This window comes from Rhinatrema bivittatum, unplaced genomic scaffold, assembly GCF_901001135.1.
Source record: "Rhinatrema bivittatum unplaced genomic scaffold, aRhiBiv1.1, whole genome shotgun sequence".
Classification (NCBI taxonomy): domain Eukaryota; kingdom Metazoa; phylum Chordata; class Amphibia; order Gymnophiona; family Rhinatrematidae; genus Rhinatrema; species Rhinatrema bivittatum.
Window position 1 is genome coordinate 55,080 of NW_021821004.1, and position 20,774 is coordinate 75,853.

General features: G+C 46.4%; 1 protein-coding gene across 1 annotated transcript in view; it reads left to right on the top strand.

Moving 5' to 3' along the window:
• The window catches only part of LOC115082364 (caveolae-associated protein 1-like), a 51,354-nt gene extending 30,891 nt beyond the window's left edge, over nt 1-20,463 (top strand). Inside the window, exon 2 of the mRNA XM_029586598.1 lies at nt 15,396-20,463. Within this exon, the coding sequence (XP_029442458.1) occupies nt 15,396-16,052 (657 nt within the window). The 3' untranslated portion in view covers nt 16,053-20,463. The remainder of the gene's footprint in view (nt 1-15,395) is intronic.
• Nucleotides 20,464-20,774: the final 311 nt, after the last annotated feature.

The window sequence follows — 20,774 nt, forward strand, 5'->3', positions numbered from 1 at the left end:
TCTGCCCCGGGAACAGCTCACGTTAGCCAGATTCAGAAACACGCTCCTGCTCGTGACTGAGAGAAAACAGCCTGCTTGGTGCATTAGGCAGCCTCTTCCAAAGCTCACGTGGCAGGCAGTGAGAAATCTCTCCCTGGATCCGTTACAGCCCAGCCAGTCTCTCGGATGAGGTTTTTCACTGCTTTCCCAGGCTTGCCAACTGGCTCTGGCTTTTTTTTTTATTTTTCAGGAGAAGCTGATCCAGTCCTGGTTTTTCTCCTTGCATGGACTGACTTCTAGCTCCTGCATTTCTTTGGAGAAAAGAGAAGCTTGAACCTGTGTGCGCACTGGGAGTGAAACCAGAACTGGATCTGCCTATCCCGAAAGCAAAAAATGGAGCCAGTTTTCCACCCTTTAAATGACGGCGCACCGTATTCCTGTATTTCCCCAAATGCCGTCACCTGGCCTTTTCCCGCCTCGGCTGTGCTGGACGCCTTGGGGAATTTTGCTGGAGACAGCTCCTGGTTTTTTTTTGGGAATCTCCCGCTCAGGTCCATAGAGAAGGGATTATATTTGGTGAGGGATTTTTCGTCGCTGCTTCAGTAAAGTTCTTGTTACAATGAGCAATGTTTTGCATACACAGACGTTGTATATGAAGTGTTTTAACATGAGTGTATGTGTCCAGAAAATACAGCCTGTCTGTTTCTTGCGCTGGCTCTGACCTTGTTGGAGCACTGTCCGTTCTCCAGTCGTTACGGATGTCGGTCCCGCCAAGTTCTGGAGTTCTGGGTTCTGTATTACTAAATCAAACCACCCAGTTACAGCCCCCCTGAGAGGAGGATCGGTCCTCCCTTCTAGTTCGATAAAGTACTGGCATGTTCATACTTTCCGCCTTGCCTTTCCTTTGGCCACGGGAGAGTCCCAGGAATGTGCTGTGACTCAGCGCTGGAGTGCGTGGGAAGGAGGCAGCACCTTGAAGAGATTGTCTCCAAGCATTGTTGTAATTCCTGAGCAAATGTTCAGTAATATTTCTGTCCTTCTATGGAGCCTGTAGGAGTCTGCATTACTTGGATATCCATGGCCCAGTATCAAGAGAATTAAAGTGGAGAAAAAAATTCTCTTATTAAATTCAATAACTTTTTTTTTTTTATTTACTGACTAGAGATAAATTAGATTAAGTTGAATGCTTTGTTAACTGGGTGCCAGAGGCAAAGTGACTTGTCTGGGGTCACACTGAGTCGGTGGCAGAACTGGGATTAGAAATGAGACTCAGAGATGAAGTGGTGGGCCTCGAGGTCACACACACAGACCCAGCAGCAGTTTCACTCATCTCCTTAAGCACTATTGGGGCTCTCACCACTAGACCACATTTGCTCCCTGAATTTGAGGGAGCTGTGGTTTAAGATGAGGCTATCAGAACCTCACAATGTGGTCCTCAGCCCAACAGGTCACCGCCAGCTTCTACAGCTAAGTCACAACCTCAAACCATGTCCTTGGGAATTGAGCATACCTTTTTAAAAATGTTATTCCGCCTTTTGTGATGCTTCAGAGCAGATTGCATTCAGGTCCATGAGGTAGTTTCCCTGTCCCCAGAAGGTTTACAATCTTAAAGGCTTGATTTAGGAATCATTTTCCCCATAGATACAGAATGGGAGAAAAGCCGTAGTAAAACAGACCCTGAGGCAATGGAGGTTAAGCGACTTACCCAAGGTCACATAGAGAACAGTGGGATTTGAGCCTAGGCTTTCCTGATTTACAGCCCACTGCTCTAACCTCCAGCTACGTCTCCACTCCATTAAAGTAGAGCACCATCATGTCTGGTTGTAGCCATGTGCCTTGAGAAAAGCAAGAGCAAAACACTTTTGCAAAGAAATTAACATTATTTTCCATTTTTCAAGATCTTTTCAAGGCATGTTGACATGCAGTTCCTTTACCTTGGAGAGCACTTGTGTCTAAGAACTGTGCCACGGGCAATACTGCTGCGTTGTGCCTCCTATAGCCCGTTGAAGCCCCGGCTTCTTACTTTCTCTCCATTGTGCCCATCGGTGGCGAACAGAGAGCCCAAAAGATGCAACAGCGAACCAGAAAAAGATATAAGGGGCTGTTGCTTAATTATTGGAGCAAGACTCATGTCACCAGCGTCTTTGCTGGTGAACAGAAAGGACGCTTCTCTGAGTTAGCGGAATTCGTTAATAAAACCGAAAAACTTCTACGCCTTTCATTTCCTTGCCTAGCGACTTGCGATTGCAGCTGTTGCCCACAGCCCACACATCTGCCGGCTTGAATGGTTGGCATTGTTTTTCTAAACATTGTCCATTTGGTAGTTGGTGCAAGAATGGCTGAGAGGGGTTCTCCGGTGGCTAAAGTTTTGGGGGGAAGCTGTACTGCATGGGACCCAACCAGCTCTTGCAGAGCAATGTCTAGCTTCTCGTTCTTCCCAGCTGCTGCGTTCCTTTTCTGCACAAAGAGTTAGCATGTGGGAACTGCCCATGTGTTTCTTGCCAGCCTCACTACAAGCACCGGGAAGGTTTCCATTGAGTTCTTGACTGAAGTGTTTATTTTTAAATCCTCTGCGTAAATTTGCACTCGATGACTGGTGTTTCCATCCCCCCCCCCGTGGACTGTGTTGTCGGCTCGAGACATGCAAGACTCCGAGCTGTTGGGGGACATCCATGAAGAGGAAGGAGTGCCAGCAAGAGCAAAGGGGGTGGGCAGGTGCCTGGCACAACTGGCAGACATCACGCCTGATCATGGAAAGCTTTTGTGACTGCCCATGGTGACAGATCTGCCCTACAGAGGGGGATGAGGAAGGTCAGATCATCATTTTGCTTTGTCCACTCTGTGCAGATAAAATATTATTACAGTCTGTGGGGTCCATAGAATGGAGCTTGTTTCCAGTGACATTTCAAATAATCAGGGGTGTTTGTAGTAATCTGGCAGCAAATAAGGAACGTTTGTGCCCGTTAAGTCAGCCCCAGTTGCTCCCGCCCTCGGGGACCCCCCCCCTTGCGGGTACAACTAGCCCCTTTATCTCTATATCAGTGCCACCTATGCTGGCATAGGTAGCAGATAACAAAAGACTACCAGGGATTATAACCGCCAGTCCATCCAGCCTCACATTTCACCTAGTCTTCCCTTTCCTCATCTCCCAGACAAACACACAGGCAAGGCTTAGGCGTAAATAAAGTCATGTGCGTGAGTGAGAGCGCCTGGGCCCGGCGCCAGCAACAGAATGGAAAGTTAGCATCAGGGGGCAAAATGGGAGGCAGGCAGCAGAAACCGATTGTTCCAGCAGGGGCTTCCGAACAATGGGAAAATTCTGCCTGGACAGATTGCCGCTGGCAGGAGCAGATGGAGGATCAATTAACTCCAAAAGGGTCAAGCTTATTGTTTTTCTTGCTTGGAACGCTGGCTAACGGCAGCAGGATGGAAAAAGTCTGGCTTGCACGGCAAATGTTAGCTCATGCCTTAGCGCATGGAGGATAAGGGGGTGGAAGGCAGGAAAAAAACAGAAAACGTGGGTCCATGCACTCTAGAGAGTGGACGGGGGCTGCTAAGTTCAGTCCACTCTAAACAAATCCATTTCATGTGGTCATTGACGTTTGGAAGCTGCTCCAGTTCTGGTTTTCCTTAACTCCCCACCGGTAACTCTGCATGCTGGGACTTGAAGTCCTGTGCTAGGGAAAGGGGCAGGACATAGAAGGAGGAGGTTTGGCCCGTCAGGATTAGGTGGCAATGGTTTCATCTTTGAAAGGCTTCAGGCTGGAGAAACCATGTCCTTGATATACATTCTCAGGGACCGGGGAGAGACCACTTTACCAGAGAAAGGCCTGCAATTGTGGGCCAATGTCAGATCTGCTTTCTGGGCATTCTGGGATGTGTAGTTCTGCTTCTCTTAAAGCCTCACAGCCACACCTGCACTTGAAAGCCAGCTCCCCTCTAAATGTAAATTAATGCCATTAGCTGACCCTGCAAAACATTTGCAGTGAAATGAGTGTCTTGAAAAACCCTCCTCCCACTACTCCTCTCCTCTCTTCACCATTTCACCATTTCACTCCTCCCTCCCTTACCCCTCTTCCTCTTAACCCCCTAGCCCCCCCCCTAACCTCAGCTCTTTATCCCCATTCCCAACCCATCCCTCTCCCCCACCTGACGACAGCACTCCGCCTTCCCCCCCCCCCCCTGAGTCCAAACTACAGCACCAGCCCTCTTCCCCCGCCATCCTACCACCGCAGGCCGCCCCTGTTCCTCCTGCGGCCCAGCAGGAGTTCCCTCTAAGCTGAGTGACTGCTCATACATGTCAGAGCGCCACTCACAAGCTTTACCTAGTGCTCACATAAATTTTCCTTTGTGCTGTATACAGAAATGCAGCGCTAATACTGACACTCAAAATTGTTGGCTTAAAAAAACTGTTGCTCGCACGAAACAAAATGTGCACACACCTAGTCATTCTTTGGAGAGAGCATTGCCCAGTACAGTGCCTTCTCTCGTCCATCCTACCTCCGCCTCTTTCCAGTCGCAAGAGCCATGTGTCTGCTATTTCTTTGAAAATGCGCAGACTTTGAATTCATGAAGGCCATATGTTTTGAGTGAGTGCTTGTTTTGTTGACAAGGGATGTCCTTTGCAAACAGTGAACAAGGGGGCGGATGCAATAAGGTGCGCTCTGCCCAATGAGCAGTTTAAACTAGAGTTCTGCACGCATTTTTTTTTTTAACGCACAAACTTTACCGCCAACACAGCAAGGCGTTTTGTTGCATGCAACAATGTGCGTCCTGCTTAGCGCCCCCTCATGCAAATCCCATGCTAACGAAGGCCTTAGCTGTTGCCCCCAGCGCAGAGAGGCGCGCTGGCTCATCTCGGGTTTTCTTAGCACCGGAAACTTAACTCCGAGCCCAAGGTGGACTAAAGTTTCCAGGGCTAATGTTAGTCCATGAGCCACTGACAGACTTTTCTGTGCAGAAATCATGTTTTATGCACACTAAGGGCGCGCGCATGTTATAAAATCCGGGGTTGGCGCACGCAAGGGGGTGCACACTTGTGCACCTTGTGTGTGCCGAGCCACGCAGCTTTCCTCCGTTCCCTCCGCCCCCCCCCCCCCACCTTCCCCTACCTAACCCGCCCCCCAGCCCTAATAAACCCCCCTTTACCTTTAACTTAGAAGTTGCGCCTGCCTCCGGGCAGGTGTAGGTTGCACGCGCTGGCCGATGGGTGGCCCGCGATTCCGGGCACAGCAGCAAATGGCCGCTGTGCCTGGAGGCCCCCGCCCCTGGATCAGACCGCCCATGCCCCGCCCCCTTTTTCAAGCCCCGGGACATACGCGCGTCTCGGGGCTTGCGCACATCGCCGGGCCTATGCAAAATAGGCTCTGCACGCGCAGGAGCGGGTTTAGAAGGGTACGCACATATATTACATGCGTAACCCTTTTAAAATCCGCCCCGCAGCATTTTCTTTCCACATATTTTCTGGTTTGTGAGCATTTTTTAACTTCCCATGCATTAGCATACCATTAGCTCACTGCATTGGGAGTTACAATTTTTTAGCATGTGCATTAAGAAATTGTGCACTGAATTTCTGCACAAACTCTCAGCTTATTACATCAGCCCCACTATTAGCAAAGTCTGCAGGTTGTGAACAAGATAGCATGGGCTAAACCCCTGCTCTACTGGAACATCAGTGACAGACATGTGTACCAGTCCTCAAGCCTGTATAATAAATAGAGAGAGACAGCCAGACCCCAAAGGTTAAAAAGAGACTTGTGTCCATATTTTTAAGGTTCTTGTGCCAACAATTCCATGTCTCAATGGACAGGTTAATTTAGTCCTGGTTTTGCCCCCAGTGCAGGCATGGAGTTGTAGGTCTGAGCTGATCAACATTCAGAAGTGTACTTGTTACATTTAAACCACTCCCAAATGTCTGATGGAACAGGACTGGATGCACATGTAAATATAATGCTCTGCCAGCCTCATGCCATGCATTTTAGGAACCCAACCAGCCTATTCCCGGGCTGCCTGTGTGCGGAGTGCAGCTGTTAGGTTGTTAACAACGTGAGAGCAGCTGCAGGCCAGGCCCGGCTCCCTATGAAGTGGGAGCAGCACATCTGCGCCCCCTGCAGGACACACCCCGCAGCTGGCCCATTTTAGTTTTGCCAAAAAGCTATTACGCGGCGGCATGAGGAAGGTATTTTTAGGGGGTCCTGATCACGCAGACCTGGCTGAAGAGCGGATCTGTAGTTTGAAGTAGAGGGAGACTAGTGAATGAGCAAGGCAAGCCCTAGATGAGAGGGAGAGAGCCCCACCCTCAGTGCTGAGTTTTGTCTGAGGCGTTTGAAAAATTTCCATTTCAGGAGGAAAATTTTGAATTTACATGGTGGTCCCTTTATAATGAGCTCAAGGGTGAATAGGAGCCCATCCCATTCGTCCCCCATGAATGTGCATTCCCGCCTATATCACTAACTATAAAGATATCAGAGTGTTGTATGGGCTGAAATTAAAATCTACTGTAATGGGCTTTAGACGGAATCCGATCCCAACAGCTCCGCAAATCAAATCAGTTTCACACCTTATTTAAAGCCCACTCTCAAAACGAACTTTATTTGCCAAAGACAAAATGTTTACTTCTTTTCCTTTGCAGTCTAAAAGAACAGCTGTAGCTTAATCTGCGACTCGCTAGCCCGACATCACGATGTTTCAACAGCCTACAATCTCCTTCAGGGGGGTCAACTGCAAAAATAAAAAAATTACCAGAAATCAAGCCCTTTCAAACAATAAAGATTTTAAAAACTCCAACCTTACTACTTCTGACAAGAATGCTCCATCTCCTAAGCATTTCAAAATGTCGTTTCAAGTTCCTTTTGATTTCTGGTGCTGTTAACGATTCTGTCCAAGGCCCACTAGCAGACGTAAGAGGACAGATTTTAATTTCAGCACACACAACATTCTGATACCACTTTGGGGGAAAGGTTGTGATATCTGTTTGTGTACAATTTTTCACAAAAAAACCCAAAAACAAACAACCAACGAGGAAACTATAATAATATCCTAACTAATGGGAAGTTAGTATCAGAAAAAGTTGTGCTCTATGCTGAATAATCCACAGGCTCTTGCCCGCCATGGGCTTCAACCAGTATCATATATTGGAGCGCTCCATTCACGTCACATACCACTCCCATATCCATCAACTTCAGTTTATTACTCAGTCTAAAAAACTAAAAAACTGTGGAGCATAGAAAAGGAATTGGTTTGATCTTAAAAAGATAGAAGCTAAGTATAGTGAAAAACCTTTTAGATAATAGTTTTTTTTAGACAGTAATAAACTGAAGTTGATCGATATGGAAGTGGTATGTGACGTGAACGGAGCGCTCCAATATATGATACTGGTTGAAGCCCATGGCGGGCAAGAGCCTGTGGATTATTCAGCATAGAGCACCACTTTTTCTGATACAAACTTCCCATTAGTTAGGATATTAATACATTTTCCTCGTTGGTTGTTTTTGGGTGACTATATATACGTGAGGAGTCTGGCCAGTGATTTGATTGTGTACATTTTTCCACATAGTGATCGCCTCCTTTGTGCCTTTAAGTGTTTTGTGAGTTGTGAAGGATTTTGTGCTCTTTTGATGTGGTGTTGTAGCCGGCGTTCCCCTGGGCGCCCAGGACCCTTCTGACATTCCTGTCAAGGAGAAAGGTTGTCCTGATGGCCATCAGCGACAAGCCGAGCCAGTGCTGGCATTAACAAATCCGTCTATGGATGCGTAGTCCCTGCTCGAGATACTGAGCTGCATGTCCGTTGACTGGGAGGGGAAGAGGGTAGCATAACCAGGACTGGCGCAGCCTGTCGCTGATGCCCCCTGGAGCCCTCCCATTACCCTGGTCCTGACTGATATATCCCATTGAAATGATCTCCAGCCGTGTGTTCATGTGGAAGCAAATTCCTGCTGTGACGTTGCCGCATTGGCAGCTGCACGCAAAGCAGGCCCTCCCTGCCACCAGCCGTCTCTGGCCAAATCATTATCAGTTTTCCATTGTCTCCCATCCTAAAAAAAAAAAAAAATTCCAATGGATTTCCATGGGACTTAAAAATCTCTTAACTCTTCACCAAATTTCCCCCTCAGGAGATTTCAAATGTTGGCAGTCACGAGATCGTTCCATGCACAAGAACTGCTAGAACAGTAAAGGCGGTCAGGTTTGTACCAAATGGGGCCTTACCTACCAGCATCTACCTTGTTACTGTGCTATATATAGTTTGTCTGAATGTACTGATCTGTGGAAGAAGCACTTCCCTTGCTAAGAACAAGGGGAACATTTGTGCCTGCTCTGCGTTTCAGAAGGCAACCAGCAGGTGGCAGAAGACGACACTGAAGAGTAGACTACAAACCTGAGTAACCGTTCTTTTCTTATTCAGCTATTGTGGGCATTTCCGCACGGCTGCACCAGGGGATGCTCTTTCACTTGCTCAGAATGCTGCATCCTTAAACCAGTTTGTAAAAGTTCCCAAATTCTCTCTTAGCCTGAAGATGGCAGGTTTTTTCTTAATTAGTCCTTATTTTCTTTAAAAGTTGTTTTTTTGGGTTTTTTTTCAATGCAATTTTCTGCCTGAGGTCCATTGCCTTCCACAATTTTCTGTAAATGCCGAGCAAAAGAACTTGCCTAAGGTTTCTGTAAATGGCAGAAGACTGGGTAGGCCACGGACCTGAGGCAGAAAAGGAGACTGATACATGTGAAATCATTACAGACTTGGTCAGCTAGCTGGGTGGCACGGGAACAGGACAGACCGTGGTAAATTGGGTGAGGAAATGATTGAGCGGCTGGATGGAAAGTGGTGGTAAATGGGAGTCTGAAGAGAAAATGACAAGCTGGGTACCTCCAGGGCTCAGTTCCTTTCAGTATCTTAATTACCGACAATGCTGAGGAGCTTGAGGGGAGAATTATGTTTGTTTGCAGGTGATCCAAAAATCTGTAATGGAGCAGACATGCCAGGAGAGGGGGGAAGAAATGAAAGTAGACTCCAGAAAATTGTTAAAAATGCTCTAGGGTTTGGAAAGGAGCTTTAGCGCTAAAAAATTAAAAAAAAGTAAAATCCTGCGTTTGGGACACAAAAATCTCTTAGCCATATATTAATTATAAAGACAAGAACTAGAAACTGTTAAACAAGAAGAGAGCTTAGGAGGCATCATCTCAGGTGACCAATGTAAGTAAACGACTGGGACAGTGTGCCTGCCCGGCTGCTTAAGGAGAGGTGGCAGCAGCGGGGAAAAGGAAGTGGCCTGGCCCTTGTGCCGCTCACTAGCGAGACCCCCACCTCCAGCACTGCTCAGCTCTGCAGGCCGGACCTTTGTAGGGACATCGAGAGGATGGGAGCAGCTCTGAGGAGGGCCGGCAAAACGGTACAAGGCCTGCGACAGGAGCCCGAGAGAAGACGGTGACATGTTCCACAGAAAAAGGGGGGTCACAATCTGACGTGGCAGGGAGGAAGGCTCAGAGGAAACACAAGAGAATCCTTTACTGGGAGTGGGGGGGGGAGGGGGGGGGTAGATGCCTGGAAGTAACATCTCGGCAGAGGTGGTGGAAACCAAGGCACTGTACCAGGACTCAGGCAGACTTGGTACAGACACCGAGTGCAGTGAGAAGGGCAGCTAGGGGCGGGTAACAGAAGACCTGAGGCAAGGGGCTGGAGTGTTTGCTCGGTCCTGTGAAACTGTGAAGGGTCAAAGAGGGAAAGAACACAAGGCAAGAAGCCTGAGGCAGTGGGACAGGATGGTCGGATGCTTCGGACTACGGCCTCGCTAGTTTTAGTGGCTTGTTTGGCTTATTACAAAGCTTGGTGATAATGATATAGGAGAGGGCCTGGATTAAGTATGGGACTTGTAGACAAAGAAAAAAAAGAAAGCGACAATGCCAGCACTGTAATGGGATTTAAATGGGATTGGGACCAGAGAGAGAAAGGACAGTGGTAGGAGCAGGTTCATAGGTCATGGGAAGGAGGAGCTGGTATTGATATACAAACGAGAATCTATGTCCATCTGCCCAAAGTGACACAAAAACCAAAGAGGGAGAGAACAGGGCAGACTGGATGAAACCAAACACAACACGACCCTATAAGTCCTCTCTTAAATCAACACCTTATAAGCCCACAGGGGACTATAAAACTTTATGTACACTGATGTCCGGTAGTTCTTCAATGGACTAAACCATATATTGGTAATAGTCTCACTATTGGAATTACCTTTTTTAATTTGTAATTAACGTGATATTTTTTTTAATAATTTTTTAATCAATAGTGTCCCAATCAAATCATATTATTGTGATGTGAGTCTTTTTTAACCATCTCTTTTTGTCATAATAAAATTCTCTATAAATAGCTCTCTCCTACAATGTCACCCTAAATCGCGTATGCTGATGATTCCGTTCACTTATCTAGTCTTAATGTAGGATGCCATCATCTCATGTTGGATACATCTTTTACCACGAAAGTGGAGCCGTCTGCCCGACACTGCCAGTATTTCGACGATCCCGTCTTCCTCGGGTTATTGGTCCTTGTAACATTGAAATAGCACATAGTGTTTTTGATGTGCCGTCCGACAGATGCACGGAGTTACACAAGGGAACAAGACGTCGGAAATGTAAGTTTTAAGAATTATATGTACACAGATATGATGTAACCGGAAGCCAAACGAATTTGGGAAAATTTTAGATTTATTTTCATATAGCTCTCCGAATCCTTGAGGTGATTTATTAAGCTCCAGAAGCTTTGGTGATCCCCTGTCTCTTTACTTCAGAACCTTTCCATTCTAACTTTTTTTTTTAAAAATCACACATTAAAAAAAAAAAAATCTGTCCCCGTGATGACTCAGCAGGTTGAGCGGAACGTGACTTTGAGATGAGGGCTTCAGGGTTTGTGGTCGCTGGAGCTTTTACAGAAGTTTGTCTTGACTGCATCATTCAGAGAAATCTGCAGTGTTCTTGGGCTCCTATGGCCAGAATATTCTATTTCTCTATGTCACCACCCCAAAAAAAGTTCCCTTGATTGGAAGATTAAGATATTTCCCCTCACATACACACCCCACCCACCTCAGCTTGTGCTGTGTGACTCAGCTGTGACTTTTACAAAAGGCTGCAGACATCCTATGAGATGTGAGGTCCTGCACGCTGGGGGTGTGATGCTCTCGGGAGGAGTGGGGGGCGGGGAGTGGAATGTACAGTATCTCATTTCACAATTCAAAATGTGTCTTTTGTCGCGACCCGTGTGTGTGAGGTGCAGGACTGCTCCATCTTCCCCTTTGCCACACAGTCATACGCACGTGAACTGTGCATGAAAAGTCACACAGTGGACTTGTGTGCTGCAGCAGAGATCTGAAGGCTGCAATCTTGCACCTTGAGGAGGGTGTACGGACTTCCAAGAGGTGACTTGTGGGCCAGCTCCTTGAAGATAAGAAGTATTTGGGGTTGGTTTTTTTTCATTTGAAGCACTTTCCTACGTGGAGGGCTACTGGCTCAGTAAAAGTGGACTAGTCCAGCTGCCCTGTGTGCTTCCGCTTGTGATATCATCAGATGATGGCCAATGGCTAATGCCCTGAGATGTCATCTGCATGGAGAACAAAGGCTGAACAGAATAGCTCATTGTCAGTGGGTGCTGGATGGATGGGTACAAATGGGCTGTCAACTAGCTTTGGGCTACATTTTACAATCTGTAGCCATGGCACTGCTTCAGAAGCTGTCAAAGTCACCTTCTAGTCATCGGGAGGGTACATTTCAAAGGGACTTCTGTGGATATAATAGTGGATTTTTCCTTTAAAAACTGGTGTAACTTATATGCGGATTTTGCTGTCTAAATTATGCAGCCTGTTACCAAATTGCCACCTAAAGATTTTTGGTTAAGTTCTTTGGGCAACTACTCAGCCATTCTTCAGCCCTGGTAGCTGTCATGGTAGGGAGAGACTCCTATTACCAGGAGCCGATTGACTTGTCCATGCAGGTATTTCCCCTGCCTCCAGAGGGCTTATAATCTAAGGAGAGAAGTGACTTTGCCCAAGGAACATCAGCAGAATTTGAACCCTGGTTTCCCGCTTCTTGGCCCACTGCTTAACCACTAGACTGACCCATGATGCGCAAAGTACTGGAATCTGCTCTCTGATTAACAAAGGCCTACTACATCTGTGCCAATTTTGTACCAGTTCTGTACTCCAGAAGAGAAACAAATCTGACCCAAGAATTCACAGATTCCACTCATTGCTTCACACTAGTGGAGACCCCAATTTCTGCAGTCCCTAGTCCCATCTATGTTTTTAGGGCTATCCTTGGTTGCTCCTCTGTACATCATCTCAGCTCCCTCCCCTGCCTCTCCCCCCAAAACCTCAACAAACCCTAAATCACAACAGAAATTCATTGGCAACCTAAGCAATTGTGTTACCAACTGACTCCAGGTCATCAAGGGCAGGCTGAACTTGCCTTGGGTTTTCCTTCATTGCAAATATATATTTATATATATATATACATACCTGGGAACTTTTGACTTCCAGTCACCCTGAGATTCCCATGGATTTGCGGGGGGGGGGGGGGGGGCAACTGCACAGTGGGACCAGATGCTCACAAATTTGCTCTCATAAACACTCTCACATGTTCACACTTACTGTCACTGCTCATTCTCTCCCATTCTCACATGTCCATTTACACCTTTACTTCTGCCATTCTCCCACCAATACACACTCACTCACATCTCTCCCTCTTCCATACACCATGCCCACTCACTTTCACACCCATGCTCACTTGCACTCAGCTCTCTCCTACTCACCTACATACACTCTCAGATCTCTTCTTCCCACACATATACACACTCACTCACTCTCTCAGACCTGCTCATTCATTCTCTCTCTCTCCCCCCCCCCCCCTTTCAAAACGCACTAGCAACAGCAGACTCTGACTTGGGCTCCTGGAGCAGCAGCAGCCTCTGCCTTCTCCTCCTGTGCTGCAGAAGTGGACGCTGCCTGTTTCTTACTCCTCGGTTGATGCACGGGCAGGAAATCACAATGTCGATTGGCCAAGGCAAACAGGATGGGGCGGGCAAGTGGCTGGACACAGGAGCAGGTGGTGTCACGAGGAATCGAAGTTAAGAGTTAAAAAGGTCCGGAGATGGTAGAAATCACTGTCGAGTGCCTCCTTCCTTTTTCAGCCGCGCAAGACCAGTGACGTTCCTTTCTTCTTTCCGGGTCCAAACAGATGGGTTTTGCTGCAGCACCCGGAGATTTCCGGTATTGGCCCGGAGACCCGGTAATTCTTTTAGAATTCCAGAGTCTCCGGGCCAAATCCGGAGAGTTCCCAGGTATGTATATATATTTTAAACATAAAAACTGACGATAGGACATGTGCATTTACACTGACTATGGAGGTTAAGAAAATCTTTTAGCTAAAATGCAAGAGGGACAAAGCATGAGGTATTGGCACATCCAAACAATCTTGTGGGCTCTGGGCGCATCAAGATTTATCCCATAGGCACAAAGAAAATAAACTCTTAATAAATCAGGCTGTATGTAGAAACATGGCGGCAGAAAAAGATCATACGGCCTATCCAGTGCCTATTCACGCCAAATGCTCAGCTCTACAATCCCTACCACTCCCTCAGAGATTCCCTGTGCTTCTCTCATGCTTTCTTGAATTCAGATACTGAGAGGTGGGAGGCATGCCACATTTCATGTGCTGAGATCTAGGCATTAAATAGTTAACTGGTGGAAAATAAAAGCAGCCAAAACCTGCTGAGGACAGTAAGAACAGTGACTCACATATTTGGATAAGAAATTCTAGGTTTGTATTACCTGGGGCAGATCCAGTGTCTGCTCATCCCCTGTCTGTTACCTTATTTGTTTTGTAAGTCGTCTGTTCCTGACAATTTCTGATTCTACCTCAGAGCTCCACGCTTGATCTTGGGGACCTGAAGCCCAACCTAGCGTAAGCCATGGGGCATCTAGTTATATAAACTTACCTGAAACAGCATTGTTGTAGGTGCCCCTTTTGCACCTGAGTGTTGCTTGCCTAATGCATATTTAAAATTCCAATGGCGTGTAATCAAGTAGTAAAGTTTAAACAAAAGAATACTTTTCTCGATTAGCATCTCAACATCAAGCTTAGATGGGACAGCTTCTAGGGCAGGGAAATACCTATTGTAGCCATTTGTAACACCTCGAGCTCGGGTTTGGAATGGCGAGTAATTGAATCCAAATCCAAGGAAGGGGCCCCTGTGCCTTGGGAAAGCTCATTACATCTTTATGTTGGTCCGAGAAAAGGTATCACATCTTACACAATTTACAGTTCTGGACCAACCCAATGATTCAGTGGCAGTGCCATGTACTGCCATGCAAAGGACCTAGATTTTGACTCCCAGCTGAGGTCTTCTGCTCCCCAGGACAGCTGGGGCTGCACAGACAGCCCTCGTAGGGGCCGGGGATGGGTGGAGGGAATCATGGTCGTATCTAAAGGGCGACCGGATGCAGAGCCAATGATTGTAGACCTCTGGGAGGAGCCCTAATGCTTGGTCCTCAGCCAAGGACTGTTGATGCAGTGACAGGACTGGGGATGTTTACAGGGGAGGGACACAAAAGAGGGAGAAATGGCACAAAGATCCCAGCCCTGGAGGCCCACAGGAGGGAACTGCAGAGTCAAAGTAAAAAAAAAAAAGATCCTAATTTTCTCTAGGATCCAATACATCAACTACAACTCTATGTTTCTCAGCAAAGTGAAATTAGAGTGGGCCCTCCTCATGAAACTGCCATCAGTCACTCAAATGGCTCTTCTCAATCATTTGGACTGAATAGTAAGTGTGCGGTGTTGGGCTGGCCCAAGTGGAACATAATGTCTAACTTAACTCCTGATTATTACTTGCTCTCTGTAAAACTCCTTGCTGTTTTGAGTTACCTGTAAACTGAGATGATGTTCCCAACGTATCCCGGTATATAAAAACACTTAAATAAATAAATAAATAAATAAATAAATAATTTATTGCACTCACAGCCTTATTGATTTTAACCATTTTCTTAACAATAGAAATTCATAAAGTCTTTTTTGCCCTGTATGTTTGTCTTGATTAGATTGTAAACTCTACTGAAAAGGGATGGTCTTTTATATGTTTTTTGTACAGTGCTGTGTACATCGAGTAGTGCTATAAGTGGTAAGCAGTAGTAAGGGACATGATGGATGGGCAAACTAGATGGGTCCTAGGCTGACATCCTATTCTATGTTTTTATAACTGCAACATCGTTGACCTACTGGCAGGCATAGCACAAATGAGCTCAGCTTCATCGAGGGAAGGAAATGAGGGTAGAATATATGCAACATTAGAAATTGTAAGTGAAAATGATTTTGATCACCTTGCTTCATGACCTGCATGGCATGCTCATTTACACTGACCATCGTATTTTGTTGTCTTTCAGGATGAGGTGAAGCTTCCCTCAAAGCTGAGTGTTAGCAAATCCTTGAAAGACACAGAAAAGCACGAGGAAGAAGGCGATGCCAATGTGGAAGAGGAGCATGTGGAAGAGGAACAGATCCAGCTGTCCTCAGATGAGGAGGTGGAGATAGAAGAGATCATCGAGGAGTCAAAGGCGGCGCGCATCAAGCGCAGTGGCCTGAGGAGGGTGGATGATTTCAAGAAGGCCTTCTCCAAGGAGAAAATGGAGAAGACCAAAGTGAAAACCAAAGAGAACCTGGAGAAAACCAAGCAGAACATAGAGAAAACCCGGCACAACATTGAAAAGAGGATGAATAAGCTGGGCACAAAAATAGTGACTGCAGAAAGGAGAGAGAAGATGAAGACTTCTCGGGAGAAGCTGAAGAAATCCTTCACCCCAGACCATCCCATCTACGCCAGGTCCAAGACCGCAGTCTACAAGGTGCCCCCATTCACTTTCTATGTGAAGAAGATAAGAGAAGGCGAGGTGGAAGTGCAGGCTACGGAGATGGTAGAAGTTGGAGGAGAGGAGGGTGAGAATACGGAGCTCATGAGAGGAGAGAGTCCTGATGGGAACGCAATGCTGGAGGTCATGGAGGACACAGATGCCGTTTTAGCGGAAAAGAGCGATAGCGATTAGAAGGAAGACAAACCAAAGTATTTTTCCCTCGGGACAGCTGAATTTTTGTAATCTTTACACATTTCAAGCAATCTTTCTTTGCACCAGCAAGCAAACGAGAAATTGTATACAATCGATGTATTATTTTGAAAATGGTTGAAGCTAATTCCTTGTATTTTGAAGCAGGTATATTTATTTTTGCTTTAGCACCCAGAGAATTCAGGACACATTTATAAAATGTCACTTTTTTGTTTTCTTAAATGGTGAAATGATTGGAGATCATTCCTTCCTTTCTTTATTTTTAAACATTCATTTACACCAGGTGCGTATTCATGCACCCAATAGCTTTTCAAGTGCCAAAGCCAAAGTAAATGAGCTACCTCTTCTGAAAATCAGTAGGAACCTGATGTCAAAAATGTTTTCTGTTTGGTTCATTTGAAAGTTCAGGTAGATGTTGCCCACTGGGTACCATCAGTCTAGGACAGGGGTGGGCAATTATGGTCCTCAAGGGCTGCTAACCTTTCAGGTTTTCAGGATAATCCCTTACGAATAAGCGTGAGATCGATTGCATGCAAAGCCCTGGAAGACCAAAATGACTCAGCCCTAGTCCAGGATTCGGGGTCAAATGACCAATGTGAAAGAAGCAAGTTATGGTTGGCCCCAGAAGATGTACAACATCTGCTCCCTTCCGGCAGGCACACCTTTAACCCTTTCATTCACACGGACCTTGTTAGACAAACTAGTGGGGTCTGGCGGAATCAGCAGGCAAGCAATGAAGCTTGAATATGTAAATGGTAAATGTTAGGGGTCGGGGGGCACACAATGTTTTCAAAGTGGTGGTCCTTCATAGTAGTCCATCAGAGAAACAATGATACAAACACAACACAATGCATGCATTCAAGAGAGTGTTTTGTAATGTTTTAAGGATAGGGATGAGCAGAATGTCTGTCCAGCAGCTTAGAAGGGCAAAGCCAAATGGACCGTCACCTTCTGAGAGTTGTCTGTCAATGCTGTTTTTACCTATCCATAGTACAGTGATCCTATGTTGGCCTTATGAACAACATATGCACCTCATAAACCATCTAACATGAATCAAGGAACAGCCCTTATAGGACTGATCTCCATCATGTGATGGGGTGATGCATATGCCGTGACTTTTCCACTTAGTTTTTCACCAAGTCACAACACCAGGATTTCACTGAGTATTAAAAGGCATAGGTCGCAAATCGACAGTTTTGGTCTCTGAAATCTCTTTTAATATGATCCAGCTGCGTGAGGATCTTTTTACTCATCCCACACCATGCTTAATTATGCATCGTTCCGGTATCTGCAGTGCCTGAGGCCATCTGTGCTGAGGTTGAATTCCAAAGCTCCATCAGAGCCACAGCGCATTAGCAAACGATCAAACATGGGGTCCGGTGAGTTCAGAATGAGAATGTGCGTTGCAGACCCAAGTGAAACTGAGTCGCATGAAGAGGAAAGTTGAGAGGAGGCTCCTTGCATCTAGCAGAGTCCATGCTTATGAGCTATTAGTTTTTGGATAGATTGTGGGGAATGCTTGTGTGTCCTGTTGGGCTATTTTGAAGGGTCCAGGCTAATGTTTGAGCAGGTCTTGCTGTTGCTGGTTCGGAAAAGAAAGGAATCCCAGTTTTTCCATCCCTCCCCCTCCCCGGTGTCATAGCCGTCTCTATCCCATCCCATTGATCCAGAAGGTGATGAAGGTTTTGATTTTGCAGCTTCAAGCCAACAAATAAGATCCACGTTGACCAAGCAGGAAAGGCCTAAACATGTCATATGTGCAGAGCACGCACTAATGACAGAGTAGAAGGACATACAATCAGACTAGACTGGTTGAAAGGGGGTGGTTGACGGGTAAGCTGGATAACAAGAGACTTGAAGGATGGTTGTTGCCAACCAGAGAGCAATTCTGACATCAGTATGTTCCAATCCCTGCTTCCCCAAGTATTCCTTTGCATATAAACAAGCTTTTGTATTCTGTATACAAGCACAATAGAATATATTAAAGTATATCTTTCTACCTGTCTAGCAATAGGATAGCAATTACTAGAGAGGCCTGAGGCCTAGAATCACTCCTTGCTTCCATGTATGCGCACACTCCTGGCAGTTCCAGCCCATCCCTGCTGTCTTCAGGAAAAAGAAAGCAATTAAGATTTGGATGTTTTTGAATGCTGACCTCATTGTTATCCTCACAGGCAGCAGAGGCTTGAAGGATAGAGACCGCATTCAGCTTGGACCCGACAGTTTTAATGGCACCCTCACGACCCAGGCTCCATGCCCCTTCATCTAAAGACAAGCCAGGCTCCTAGAAACCTTTTTATTGCTAGTGTTATGCATAGACCTAGCGCTTTCCTGCTCCTCCTTCCAGCTCAATTAGAACCATCCTCTGTTGATCTACGGTGCTGAGTCTTTATTCGCAACTACGCGGGGTTTTCCCATATTTTTGTAAATTCTCCCCACCAAATCTCCCTTCCAAGTAGCCCAGCCATTGCAGTGACTTTCCTTGGCCAGGGACCACAGCTTCTTCCAGAGCCCAGTATGTGTGGCCAGTAGGTGTCACCTTTGAGCAATGACTAAACCCTGCCCCCCTCCATACATCCCTCAGGGGTTGTGAATGCTGCCTCTGCAGCATCCCCTGCCCAGCCCGGGGAATGGAAGACCTGACCACAGCTCTGCCTCCAGGCCACCCACTAAATCTAACTTTTATACGTACAGAATTCAGCCATAGGACATTTTAATCTGTAGCTTTTAGCTGGAATAATCTGGGCTGCCACCGAGTCAGACAGCAGGAAAATGATTGCTTGGATGGAGTTCCGAGAAGCTGTTGCCCTGCTGAAAGTCAGTAGAGTAGGGGTGGCCAACTCTGGAGGCAGTGCATGCAGATCTCTCTCATGCATATTCATTGTAGAAAACCTGGCCTGTTTTCTGTTTCTCAAGGACTGAAGATGGCCGCCCCCGCTGTAGAGCCTTCCCATGGGTAACAGTTTTGTATTATGGCATCAAAGTTGGAATCTGTATTTGCTGGGTGAAGCTGTTCTTTTAAAGAAACACAGTTAATGCACATTCGTTGATACTGGTCATATCTGCTATAGATTGGGAATGGGTATTATTGGCTACTGTTTATTCTAGAGCTTGAAGCCCATGATGCTGAGTTCGTATGAAGACTTGCCATGAACTTGAAATTTCATGCACATGTCCTGCTGTTGTCACCATAGGAGTGTCTTTTAATAATGCAAACATTTGGTGCACCACTTATCTGCCATTACTTTCAAAAGATTTTCACAAAGCAGATTATTTCCTATAGACTGTTTCCTATAGGACTTCTATAGAAGTAGGAAGACTGGCACAGTGTCCCTGTCACAGCTGTAAATTAGGAAAGGGCAAGGGAACAAGAAGGGAGAATATTTCTGTACCGCTCGAGAATTTGCATGATGGACAGAGACTATCCCCCGTTCTGAGGGACTTCAGATCAAAGTGGATAAAAGTCCTTAACCCCAGTTCTTAAAGCATTCATGGCGAGTCTTCCTCTCTTTGGCTCATTAAAGTGCGTCCCAGAAGACCAACAAGAAGGGAGAGCAGAAAAGCCTCAGAGGCTATGGCTTGGCATCCCAGTGAGCCCGCCACTTACCTAAGGAGAGCCGGAGGCTGAGGCTGCAGAAACCAGGTCAGTGACCCAAACTGCGAGGGCACCCTCATGAGCTGTGTTACAAAACCTCCTGGCACCGCTAGGGACGACTGAAGATAATACCATGCCAGCCTTCCTCGGGGGTGGCATTCCAAATCTAAGATGACTGGAAGCCCATTCATATCCCCAGCGAGCAGTTACTGACACCACCACACGCCAGTGGCTACATGTCCTGTGTCGGGTCGACCATTAAGATGGCCTCCAAAACTGGCTGCCCATACCATGGAGGAGTTAGAACCTTCTGCTCAGGGAAGAGTAGGTGCTCCCTGTTAGTAACTACATCGCAGGTACTAGGAAAAAAGAAATCAGTACAGAAGGGCGCCCCTTACAAGAGATGCTTCTCAATTTTGACTGAGGAAGCGATACTCAAAAATTGCCATGTCTTTTCTGAATTTCCAGGAGTTTGGCCTTTTTTTTGCAGGGTACTTGAAGACTTTTTTGTTTTTTTAAATAAACTTACAAAACAAGATAGGAACTGAAAGACAGTAAGGATCTTTTTTTAAAGGAGAGGGGGCAAGTGAAGAATGGAATCATTCACAGGCCGATTAGCGTTGTTTAATAATCAGAAAAATTGAGAAGTCTTTTCATGACCAGGGGCGGAGAATGGCTTGGCCCAAAACAGAGGAGAGGGTGATCAGCGTCAGCTATGAAATGGGTTACAAGGAGGAGTTTCACTTTATACAACTGTATCCTGGTGATCAGCACAAATAATAAAGCCTCTTGTAAAAATAGTGTGTCATGGGGTCTTTCTGAGTCCATTGCCAGGGACGAGAGGTTACGATATCAGCATAATCCTGCAGTCCATTTTTTTTTTCCATCTTTACAGAAAAGTTTCTTCTTGCTTCGTTACTGAGCTGAAATGAAAATGCAGCGAATAAAGTTAACAGTGCCCCGTCCTTCCCCTACCCCTCCCTGCACAGCTAAAAATCCACAGGGCCCGGACTGAGCAGCACACGTTTTTAGGCCGGGCCCAGTGGCAATGCTGTGCATGTCCCTATAGACCCTCAATCCCTGAGCTGGGTGTTCTGCTCCCCAGGTCT